Below are 12547 nucleotides of genomic sequence, written 5' to 3' on the forward strand. Positions count from 1 at the left end.
AAATCATAAGAGGTTATAAATTCAGAAAATGGACCTAAGGTTTTTGGGTGGGGTCTAGGCTCAAGTCTGTAAAGGCATCAGGCATACCTCTGAAGCAGTCATCTGTGCTGCATGAACTGACAATGTTGTCATGGCCAGAAAGGCTTTATGTTCTAGACTCCTTATTCCAACTGATAGTTTTCTGGAGTTTAAGCCTTACAGGAATTGATGTTCACCTCCATTGAAGCATCTGTGGTCAACATATTGTGTGTGTGTGTGTGTGTGTGTGCGTGTGCGTGTGTGCCAGTCCTGTGGCTTGAACTCAGGGCATGGGCTCTGTCCCTGAGTTTTTTTTGCTCAAGGCTAGCATTCTACCATTTGAGCCACAGCACCATTTCTGGCCTTTTCTGTTTATGTGGTACTGAGGAATGGAACCCAGGGCTTCATGCATGCTAGGCAAGCACTTTACTATTAAGCCACATTCCTAGCTCCCTGTGGTCAGTATCTTTGGAGCAAGCTCCCAGGCTAGAAGATGGACAAAATGGATAAAGTCACAGAGCTATTGCTGCTCTTAAAAATTTCTTGATAATCTCAAGTACCATAACATCAGTTCTGTTAGTGACTGATGGGGATTCTCTGTTGATAAAGATACTGGGCAGGATTTAAGTGACTGCTAGCAGTTCATTAGTTGCAGAGAATGGATTCTGCCTTCTCATTATACTTCCCTTGAGACATGTTGTGTGTGTTAAGAAATACATCTATGTGTATGTGTATATATTAAAAATATACTACCCTCAGAAATGCATGTGATGGATAGAAGAAATCAAGATATTATTCATCACTTCTACACTGCAAGGGTATCACTAGAATATTGTAAAGGTTTGCTTAAGAGATTAAAATTATCTTTTTTTAGTTATTCACTCTGTAGGGTTCTTTTTATACCAGTTTGCTTACTAGCACAGAAAAGATGAATATAGATTATGAGTAGTCCTGAAAGCAGAGCGTAATGACTGACTGAAACCTTGTTTTAGAGAAAGGCACATTCACTGTGCTGACTCTTGTTTTCGAGTCGTTCTTATGATAGTAATAAGAGTAGCCTGCCCTTGATACATTATCTTTCGCTCTTTAGGTTTTTCTTTTCTGCTTAGCCCCTGTATCCCAGTAAGATTCTTGTTAATCTGATTTATCTTCATCAGTCCAAGGAGAATATGTGTCAAAAATAGCGTGTCAGCAAAGTGGTTCTGCCTATTTCCACCTGAGGGAGAGGAGAGAATAGCATAGATGATATAGGAGTGGAGAAGCTACCTGGCCTTCTGGCTGCTCCAGCACAGATCCTTACAAGAGGAATTGCCAAAATATCAAGTGCAGATACAGTGATATCCCACTTTCCTCCCTCTTTTGCTCAGAACAAATGGAGAGACATAGAGCAAGGAAGATGGACCCAAATCACTACTACTTGCTCATTAAGCTGTTTAAAGAATATGACTTATGTGTTTTGTCTTGTTTTAATTAAAAATGCAGAAATAATAAGCTTTCTAACTTTGCAGTCTAGAGTAAGACTGGCAGACCCAACTGGGAGTCTACTTAGGGAATTCTGTTCATATAAATCTCACAGCATGGAGGAACAGTATTTGTTTACTGTATGGCTGTCCCAGTTAGTAAACAGAAAAGAGGGATGGGACTCAACAAACTCACCAGGCACATCATGAGTCATTCTTTTCAGGAAGATAGAATGAGGGTAAGTTAGGAGTATTTCTTGGGTGTTAGCTTCCCATCTCCCAGTGATCAAGAACCATCAAAACTCAAGGTTGGCCAGAAGTTGGCTCTTCTAGAGCTAGGCATCAATTTGGGATTCTCTTTGTTATTAGCATAAACACAAGATGTTCTCATGACACTTGCTTGTTAAAATAATGAATGTTTTTCTTTTCCTGACAGGAGACAGACTTTGTCTGTTTTGATGGAGGAAGAGATGATTTTGATAATTATAATGTAGAAGAACTCTTAGGGTATTTGGAATTGTATGATTCTGCAACTGATGCTTCTGAGAAGGATGTAGCAAAGGTTTCTCAGACTGAATTATCTAAGGGAAGTGAACCTGAACCTGAACCAGTAGAAGCCAATGCAGAAGAAAGTAAAAGTGCATTTCCAGAAAGCACTGAGGATCTAGAGGAACAGTTTCTGGCTCAGAAGAGTCACTCACATGCAAATAGTCAAACAGATAATGCTCAGGGACAAAAATCATCATTTGACTCTTTCGAAGAAATGCTGAAAGATAAACTAAAAGTACCAGAAAATGAAAACAAAAGCAGCCATAGTTCTCAGGTCACAAATGAACAGGAAAAGATGGATGCATATAAACTTTTGAAGACAGAAATGACTCTAGACTTGAAAACCAAATTTGGTTCAACTGCTGATGCTCTTGTATCGGATGATGAGACAACTAGACTGGTTACTTCATTAGAAGATGATTTTGATGAGGAATTGGATGCTGAGTATTACAGACAAGAGAATGAAGAAGAGGAGAATACAGACAACTTTGATGAATTACCATTGCTAACTTTCACAGAAGGAGAAGATGAGGAAACACCAATGAAGTCCAGAATGGAAAAACATTTAACTGATATAGAACAAAGTTTGAACAAAGAGGGTAAGGTTGAGATGACTATGCCACCTGGCATCAGCAATGATGACAAAAATGTACTGACAACCTGGGGGGATAGTTTCATCTCTATTGTCACAGGTACTGAACAAAAAGCAGGTGTGATGACTTCAGAGAGTTCTAATTCAGAAGAAGAAAAAGAACATGGTGATACTCGAGTACCAGAGAGCAAACAGGGCAAACTGCAATCAGCTGCTGATGACATTGACTCTGAACATACAGAAGATGGTCTTCTTGTAGAAGCCTCTAAAACAAATGATAAAGATGACTTAGAGGTTCACATTAAAGAAAAAAGGGAGGATGTCCAGAAGCCCAAGATGGACCTAGTGCCAGACCAGTCAGAATTAGAAGATGTGAAGCAAGAAGGGGTGACTATACACAGTTCTCAAAACAATGAGCTCAACTCTTTGCCAGCTGCTGAAAAGGGTAAAGATGTTTGGAAATCAGTGTTCAAAACCAAAGAAAATGACCTAAAAGAAACAATCATTCATGTCTCAAAAGAAATGTTCAATGAAGAAAAACCTGGAGAGAAGATTTTGGGGGATGGCCCAGAGATCAATCAAGCTGTGGAAAATCAGATGACCGAAGGAAAGAGCGAGCAGAAATCCATGGATATCATACCACTCTTGGGAGATAATCAGCAAAATACATCAAAACATAGTATGGAAGAAGTAGATTTTTCAGTGAATGGACCAAATGTGCACACACATTCAGGGGAACATCAACATAAAGAGGAAGAAGATGCTCTTAAAACTGAAAGTCAACCAAGGTTCTCCTCTCCAGAGAAAATTGGTTTGCCAAGTGAACTGAAAGAAAAGGTTCCTACTTTGGGAAGAAATCTTTCTTGGCATCAAGACAAAGACATGACCACTACAGTCAGTAAGCAAGTGAATGAGAAGTTAGGGCTTTCTGAGAAAGAGGGCAAGGAGGACCCCACAACTGCACAATTGGTTCATCAAAAGACAACACAGGGGACACAGGAAGTTGAAACACCTGAGCAAGATGATCTGGTGGAAGTACCACGTTTCCATACTGAAAAACCAGATACAGATGAGGATGATTTTCTCCCTGAAGAACTACTGGAGGATGAAAATGCTCAAAGTGCAAAACAATCTAAAGAGACACACCCTAACATTTGGGAAGGGAAGTCAGATGTTAATTTACAAGTTAATGAAAAAGTAACTTTAGGGACCATGAATCCTGATTCAGAAACTGACGGACATAAACCTTCAAGTATGGTTTTGGAGATGAAGAATAGTGATAGTGCAGTCTCAGGGGTGGAGAAATTAGGCAGGGAGCCAGGTACTGTGGTGGTGGGCAGAACAGACAGCTCTCTGGAAGATGAGAAAGCCCAGAGATCATCAAAAGAAGGTGACTTTCTTGACAAGAAAAAGGCTCAGCTTCCAGGGTTAGAAGAAAGATTTCTGAATAAAAATGCTGACAACCTGGAAAAAGGCAACCTTGAAGAAAACCTAAACACCCCAGGACTTGTAGAGATGACTGATGGAGAAGAAATCTCAGAAGAGGAGCCTGAGAACATAGAGAAACTCATGGACTCAGAAAGCCAGGGGCCTGGTTCTGTAGACCTTGACCATGACTTGTTCCCCGGGAGCTCACACACAGCTCTGGAGCCAGAGCTTAGCACCTTCAAGGAGACTTTGCCCATCATAACCAGCTTCTGCAGAGAAGTTCAATCTCTGCAGCGGTTCCTGAAGTACTTAGATGTCACTGAGTTAGAAGCTATGCTACGTGAGATGTCATTAAAGCTGAAGTCAGCACAGCAGGAGAGCCTGCCCTACAATGTGGAAAAAGCCCTGGATAAAGTCTTCCGAGCTTCAGAGTCACACATTCTGAATGTGGCAGAGAAAATGCTCGATACTCGAGTGGCTAAAAATAAAGATCTGGGAATGAAGGAAAATAACGTATTTGAAGAGGCTGCGGTGATGGATGACGTTCAAGACCTGGTCTATTTTGTTAGGTACCAGCACTCCATGGTGGAGACAGCCCCGCTCCTCACTCCCCCTCCTCTAGAGGAAGGCTGGGCTGGACCAACGGAAGGTAAAGTTCCTGCCTGTGGCCTTGTCTGGGTTGGGCTGGAGAAAACAGGTGGTGGTACGCTGGTCACCAAAGTGCATTTGTATAAGGTTCCTAGATCTAGTTTCCATGTGTTTAAAAAAAGAAGGCTCTTCTTTCAGTCTAGAACATAAAAGGGAGATTTTTCTTATTGTTTCCCTTAAGGTAGATTAGTCAATATTTCAAAAGGAAACTTTATAAAAAGCTAAAGAGGAAGCTACAACCAGAAACTTAATGTACTAAGTAGACTTCTTAACAAAGCACAGATCTCAGATAAGATTACGGAAAGTCTTATGGAACCCAATTTCTCCATCATAAAGTAACTGCTCCCTAACCAACGACTGACTGCATAACTTTCGTGTGTGTGTGTGTGTGTGTGTGTGTGTGTGTGTGTGTGTGTGTGTGTGTGTGTGTGTGTGTGTGTGGTGTGTTTGTGCATGCTCGCGTGCATCCTACTGTGGTTTGAACTCAAGGGTTTCTGCATGTTAGTGCATGTACTCTTATCTACTACTTGATCTATGTCCCCAATTCTTAAGTTATTTTTAAAATTGGGTCTCATGTTTTTTGCTTGGGCTAGGCTTGGACCATGGTCTTCCTACCTACAATGCTCACATAACTGGGATTATGTTTGTACCATCATGTTTTTCCTGTAGAGTTTGGGGGAGGACTGTGTCTTACTTTTTTTTTTTGCCAGGACTGGCCTCAAAACAGTCTACCAATTTCCACCCCCCTGGTGGCTGGGATTGTAGGAATGAGCCACTGATCCTGGCCCTTAGCATAACTCGCCCCCACCCCCCCCCACCCCCCGGTTCTGGGATTGGACTCAGGGCTTAAGCATCCCTGAGCTTTCTTGATCAAGACTAGCACTCTACCACCTAAGCCACAATCTACTTCCCGTTTTTTGGGTGGTTATTTGGAGATAAGAGTCTCCCAGACTTTCCTGTCCAGGCTGGGTTTGGTCCTCAGATCTCAGCCTCCTGATTAGCTAGGATTATAACTGTTCGCCACTGGCTCCCCAGTGGCATAACTTTTAAATACTTTGCTGGAAATCCTTCGTTACTCCCAACTTTCATCTTTTATGGATGTCACACACTTGCCTGCCTTTGTGAGTTATCATTTTTTACAGTTATATTCTATGGGTCCTTGGTTTTTAAATTTTAGATTAATTAAGGATGATTAGCATATGCAATGTTTGGGTTATCCCAGTACTGCAAACAAGCAAACAGATTAATCAAGGATGGAATCAGGATGAGGAGCTTTCTAATAACATACACTTGACAAATGAAAGCCAGTCAGTGAATATTTGCTAACCAATACGGCCAATATCCTGATATAAGCTTTTTATTTCCTAGTCCTATGTTTTATCCTGTGTACCTGTGCTTTTCAGACTGAAGCATATAGTAGAGGACATAAAGCCACAGGAAAATTTGTCTGCAGAGAATGCTAACTTTTCTTGAGAATTGGAGGAAGAGAACATTTTTACATTTAACCAAAACAGCTATAGTTTGGATAAGAGTGAAAAAGCCAAAAGAATTTTCAAGTTACAATATGTGAATACAAAGAAATAATCTTTGTTGTGGATGACAGTGGACAATGCTTTGAACTTCTTAGGGAAAGAGATATGTTTCTTCTTTGGCCATTAGAGGATCTAATGTTTGAAAGGCACTTGGGTAAGCTATTCACTCGACACTGGCTCTGAGACACAAGCTCACCTGTGAATAGAGGAGAGAGTTTGTGTTGTTTCTAAGTAGAACAGGCTTTTCATATTTCTTGACTGGAATTCTTTACTGTACATTTATTTGTGTGGGTATACATTGATTTGCCAAGGGAAGTTAGGCGCTGAAGTCCTTTCTATAAATGTATGGAATTTATTTATGAAATACTTTGGAATAAGGCTCCCTTTGTAAATTTGACAATGCAGCCCAGTCATATTTCAATGGTGTAAAAGAAATGGAAACTCTTTATCTCTCTGCCTGGTTATACTCAGGGGGCATCTGGACACAGGGGGCAGTGCCCTGGAACTGTGTGTCATGGGATGGGCTGAGTGGATGGTATCAATCAAGGTGGCTCACTGCATTCTTTTCTCCTGAAGAGATACAGCCACCCCATGAAGATAATTTCCCACAGGAGAACACAGAGCTTAATGTACAACTTCCTGAAGAGCACAGTCTCTTGGATCAACCTGTGACTGGAGACATAGATGCCTCACAAGTGTCCCAAAAGCTGGATACTGAGAATGATATAGTCCCAGGTAAAGCTTTTACTTTTTCTATACAAAGTAGAGGCTTATAGAAATAGTTGTCACTAAAGGTAAGATAGAGAACTAGGTGCAGTTGCTCACTCCTGAAATCGGAACTACTTGATAGCAATCAGAAAGATTGTGGTTTGAAGTCAGTCTTGGGGGAAAAGTGAGATCTCTTTTCAATGAACAGGCCTGGAATGGGGTATACACCTGTCATCCCAGCTATGCAGAAGGCCATATGTAAGAAGATTTCAGCCAGAGACCTGTCCCAGACAAAAACATTGAGGCTTTACCTGAAAATTAACTAAATAAAAAAGGGGGGAAAGGGGCTAATGCTAGAGCACCTACCTGCCTAGAAAGTATGAAGTCTTGAGTTTCAACCTTAATACTTCCAAAACAAAAAGCAAAAGTAAAATAAAACAAGGTAGGAAAGAGAAGAGAACAATCTAGATGCGTATGAGTTAAAAACAAAACAAAGCAATCCAGAGTAATTGAGAGAAAAGTGTGAGTTGTAATAGAGACCCAAAATAAGAAGGAGACCAGAGGCTATAAGTAATCTACAGACCAGTTTGCCTATATCTGGGGTTTTAATCTAAAATATCATTCTTCAAAGGCTGAAGGTGCAAACACTTTTCAACTAGACCAAGAGCATCAGGAACTTTGGGGGTGGGGACAGTAATCTGTGGTTAAGGAACCCTCTAAGTAAGTCTGGCCCCACACAAGTTTAGAGTTTCATGTCCTAAAAACACATATTTTGTGGTGTTTTTTTGTTCTGTTTTATTTTTGTCCTGGGGCTTGAACTCAAGGCCTGGGCTCTGTCCCCAAGCTTCTTTTTGCTCAAGGCTAGCACTCTACCACCTGAGCTGTAGCACCTCTTCTGGCTTTTTCTGTTTATGTGGTACTGAGGAATTGAACCCAGGGCTTCATGCATGCTAGGCAGGCACTCTACCACTAAGCCACATTCTCAGTTCTATGTTTTTCACGTCTTTATGTCCTTCAATTGGATGAAATTATAATGTAGCTCAGATTCTTTTTTGATTTGCTGATTCAGCAAAACAGCACTTTTTAGGATACAGTGAATAGCCCAGATATCTTTAATTCTGTATCCTTATAGGAAACAATACAGAATTTTGAAGTCCAATATAGACTGCCACTTGTCAATAGTCCTTGATTTAATGGGAGATGGATATTTTCTTTAAAAAAAACAAAACCCAGTAAGCTGGGGCCAGTGGCTCATGCCTGTATTCCTAGCTTCTCGGGAGGCAGAGATCTGAGGATTGCAGTTTGAAGCCAGTGCAGGCAGGAAAGTCCATGAGATCCTTGACTCCAATGAAGCACCAAGAATGTCAGAAGTGGAGCTGTGGCTCAAGTGGTAGTGCTAGCCTTGACCAGAAAAGGCTCAGGGACAGCATGGTCTACCATGACTTCAAGCCTCAGGACCAGCAAGAAAACAAACAAGAACAAACAAAACAAATAAACAAACAAAAAACACCAAAAATCCTCAGTAATAGAAATTTTCTAATTTTGTGCAGCCTCTCATAAATTTATTCTCATAAATCAGAATAATATGACATGATTACAGTTTTATGTTATTATTATTATTATTATTATTAGTAGTAGTAGTAGTAGTACTGTGGGTCAAACACAGTCTTGTGTATGCTAAGTGGCAGCTCTTTCACTGAGCTGTATCCCCAGCCATTTTTGTGTGTGTGTGTGTATGTGTGTAAAGATTCTGGTCCATAAGAACAAGTTATAATAGTAGTGTGAAGAACTGTAGTCCTTATAGCACTGGGCCCCAACCACCGCTGCTATGGAAACATGCACAAGTGTAGGGAAATTAATAGTGAGAGAGATTTGAGAAGGAATGACATATCAAAGGTCTCCCCTGCCTGAGAGGATACCATATTCCGATATATTACCTTCTGTTACTAAATCCTATTTGAGCTCAGAAAGGTTCTGTGCACTGAAAATGATTCCTCTACCATTAAGATTTGTTAGTATCTTGCTCAAAAAAAATTTTTTTTATAACAGGAACAATTCTGCTTACAGAATTAAGAGCAACACAGAATGTTATCAGTCTTTTTTTTTTTTTTTTTTTTTGCCAGTCCTGGGGCTTGAACTCTGGGCCTGGGCACTGTTCCTGAGTTCCTTTTTGTTCAAGGCAAGTGCTCTACCATTTGAGCCACAGTGTTACTTCTGGCTTTTTCTGTGATTAATTGGAGATAAGAGTATGATGTACTTTTCTACCTGGGCTGGCTTCCAGCTGTGATCCTCAGATCTCAGCCCCCTTAGTAGCTAGGATTACAGGTGTGAGCCACTGGCTCAAATCTTTCCAAATGTCATATCATGCATCTCAACATTTGAGAAGCTGACCCAATTGGAAAATTCTCACCAGATGTGAAATTCATAGACCAATAACAAGAGAGCCACTGGAGATTCTCAACTTCTCACTAGTCTCATGTTGGACTCTCGGCTGTTTAACCGAATGCATCTAGCTCATGTAACTCATGCTGAAATCCCATCCCTCCCTTCTCCTGTGAAAATCCTCTCAGGTAGACTGGAATTCAAACTCTTTCACAGAGCCTTTATGGCAGGATCCCGACTCTTATCTCCAACTAATCACAGAAGAAGCCAGAAGTAACGCTGTGGCTCAAATGGTAGAGCACTTGCCTTGAACAAAAAGGAACTCAGGTACAGTGCCCAGGCCCAGAGTTCAAGCCCCAGAACTGGCAAAAAAAAAAAAAAAAAAAAAAAGACTGATAACATTCTGTGTTGCTCTTAATTCTGTAAGCAGAATTGTCATTCACCTTAGATTCTCTTGGCAGTCATTTACCACATTCTCTTATATGTTAGGGTCACATGTCCATTCAGTAAGTAATTACTGAGTACCTGCCAGGTGTCAGGTCAGATGTTGTGCTAATCCTTGGTGAGTTCTACCTGCAAGTCTATGGAACAAGTCTCATTCTGTCAACTCTTCTGAAGTTTCTAATACAGTGCTTTTCAGCATAGAATCTTTGTTGAATGAAACTGTGGCTGTACAATGAAAGCGTAAATTTCAGTTGTTCTCCTCCCATTTAGCATGAGTAAATATTGTTTTAATGGCAGTTACATGGACAGGGGAGCGCTGGGAGGCTGGGAAGGGCAGAAATGTAGCTGGAGAGCTGTTTATTTTATAAACCAAAGGGTCTGATGGCTCTTATTAAGATTCTGAAGTTTCTTTTCTCTGTAGTTTCTTTATGAGAACCACATATCCTTTGCATTCTGACTAATATTTAGCGAACTGTCAAATGAACTTAAAGCATACAATAAAGTATTTGTTTTCTCCCTCAATTTTAGGGCTACTTACAACTGAAGTTACTCCTGTTGATTCTGTTGACACAAAAAAGCAACTAGAGACAATTGTGGAAGAGCCAGCAAGTGTTTCACCTTTGGAGAATGCAATCCTTTTAATATATTCAGTCATCCTTTATTTAACCAAGATGGTAAGTTTGATACAGTTTCTTAAGCTACAATGTTGCTTAAAACTATTTTTAATTTGATTTTGAACATGCATGTAATGAAGGCTTTCATATGTCTTTATAATAGCAGCTCCTGGTCCTCTGAAGACAATCCTAAAGTGAATCTTAGGTAGAAGGTGTTAGTTAAGGATTCTTGTGTGTGTGTGTGTGTGTGTGTGTGTGTGTGTGTGTGTGTGTGCGTGCTTGCACTTGCACATGCGTAGTTTCTGGGACTTGAACCTATGGCCTGGGCTAGCTTTAAAGATTCTTTGTGTGTGTGTGTATGTTGGTCCTGGGACTTGAACCCAGAGCCTGAGCATTGTCCCTAAGCTTTTTTTCCTTAAGGCTAGCACTCTACCACTTGAGACCACTGCTCTACTTCTGGATTGTTTTGGTGGTTAATTGGAGATAAGAATGTCATGGATTTTCCTGCCAGCTTTGAACCGTGATCCTCAGATCTCAGCCTCCTGAATAACTATGAGTCACTGGTGTCTAGCTCAAGTTAAAGATTCTTGATTTAGTATGTGAGGAGGATTTGCTCCCTGCCAGGGTTTGGCAGGTACACTACTATAAAACATGGTTCTTTTCATCAGGACATTTCAGTCTATAGCAGGGAGATAAAGACATTCACAGGAAAACACGATAAGATATGGGCAAGAATACAAGTGTGTATATGATCATGGGATAGTATATTCTGGAAATGTGTTTATTATGATTTGAAGATGATAAGGTTAGAATTAGCTGAGAGATACATTTTAAGAGATTCAAAGGACAAGTGGGAGTTGTCATTTGGTTTGTTGTTGAATAGAAGAGCTCAGGTGGATGATGGAGACAGTGGACAATCAGAACAGGAGACATGGGCTGGAAAGGTGGCTCAGTGGTAAAGTGCTTGCATTGCATGCATGAGGCCCTGGGTTCGATTCCTCAGCACCACATAAGCAGAAAAAACCAGAAGTGGCGCTGTGGCTCAAGTGGTTGAGCGCTAGCCTTGAGCTGGAGAGCTGAGGGACAGTGCCCAGGCCCAGAGTTCTGGCCCCATAACTGACCAAAACAACAACAACAACAACAACAAAATAAATATTCTGAGAGATGGAGGCTGAAGGAAAGATGGAGAGATTAGGAAAGTTGTAAGGTGGATGGTAGCTATTGGAAGAGGGCAAATAATGAAGAAAGTTACGTGCAATGATGTGTGATATTAAACTGTTCATGGAGGGAGTCTTTTCAAGATTTCGGCAGGAATCAGATCTGTTTCTTCGAAAGAGTCATTTATGACAGATGATTTATTTGGACTGATCTTTTGAAAGTGAGTCAGGATCCAAATGAGACATTTAATCTGTTTAGAAGCTTATCTAAAGCTTTTTTAGGAATTGGCTCCCTCTTCTGGTATTTGTTGATATTGGACACTTTTTTCTGGTTCAATTGGAATGAGCAGGCTTTCAGAAGTTGGAGGCTAAGGACAGCAGGACTGCAAAGTGAGTGGTCTTTCCAGCCAAAGTAGTTTCTTGAAGGTGCTGTTATTTCAATGCTTGTATAGGAAAGAGGGTTATTGTCTTCTCTGTAAATGAGTTGTGACTCAGGGTGATCTGGTTTCTGGTCCCAAAGTTATAGTTTAGAAGTTTGGGCAAACTACTGAACTTTCGTTGTTGTTGTTGTTATTGTTTTTAAATTGGACTTAATATTTTTACATTTGAACGTTAGCATAATTCAATATATGTATACATTGTTTAATGATCAAATTAGTGCAATTAGCACTTCAATCTCTTCAAGCATTACCCTTTTTTGTGTGAGTTTGGAACTTTGTACTCTACTAGTTATTTCAAATTATATCATAGGCTTTTTTTTTTTTTTTTTTTTTTGCAGGACTGAGTATTACACTCACTGTTTTGTGCTTGCTAAGCAAATATTCTACCAATTGAGCTATACCCCCAGTCCTTTTACTTTAAGTTCACTTTACAGATAAGGTCTCACTTTTGCCTAGTCTAGCCTCAAACTGTGATCTTCCTGTGATCCTGACCACTAGTTAGCTGGGATTACATATATGTACCACCGTACCTGGCCTTATAAGTTATTTTAACCAATGGTTATCTTACTATACTA

The 12547-nt window shown here is 40.4% G+C and overlaps 1 protein-coding gene across 4 annotated transcripts in view; it reads left to right on the forward strand.

Moving 5' to 3' along the window:
• The window catches only part of Mia3 (MIA SH3 domain ER export factor 3), a 48991-nt gene that overhangs the window by 10015 nt on the left and 26429 nt on the right, over nucleotides 1-12547 (forward strand). For all 4 annotated transcript variants that reach the window (XM_070022777.1, XM_070022778.1, XM_070022780.1 and 1 more), the window contains exons 4-6: nucleotides 1915-4696; nucleotides 6804-6962; nucleotides 10290-10435. In XM_070022777.1, the coding sequence (XP_069878878.1) occupies nucleotides 1915-4696; nucleotides 6804-6962; nucleotides 10290-10435 (3087 nt within the window). The remainder of the gene's footprint in view (nucleotides 1-1914; nucleotides 4697-6803; nucleotides 6963-10289; nucleotides 10436-12547) is intronic.

The sequence above is a fragment of the Dipodomys merriami genome, unplaced genomic scaffold (assembly GCF_024711535.1).
Source record: "Dipodomys merriami isolate MVZ:Mamm:240054 unplaced genomic scaffold, mDipMer1.0.p SCAF_153, whole genome shotgun sequence".
In the NCBI taxonomy this organism is placed as follows: Eukaryota; Metazoa; Chordata; class Mammalia; order Rodentia; family Heteromyidae; genus Dipodomys; species Dipodomys merriami.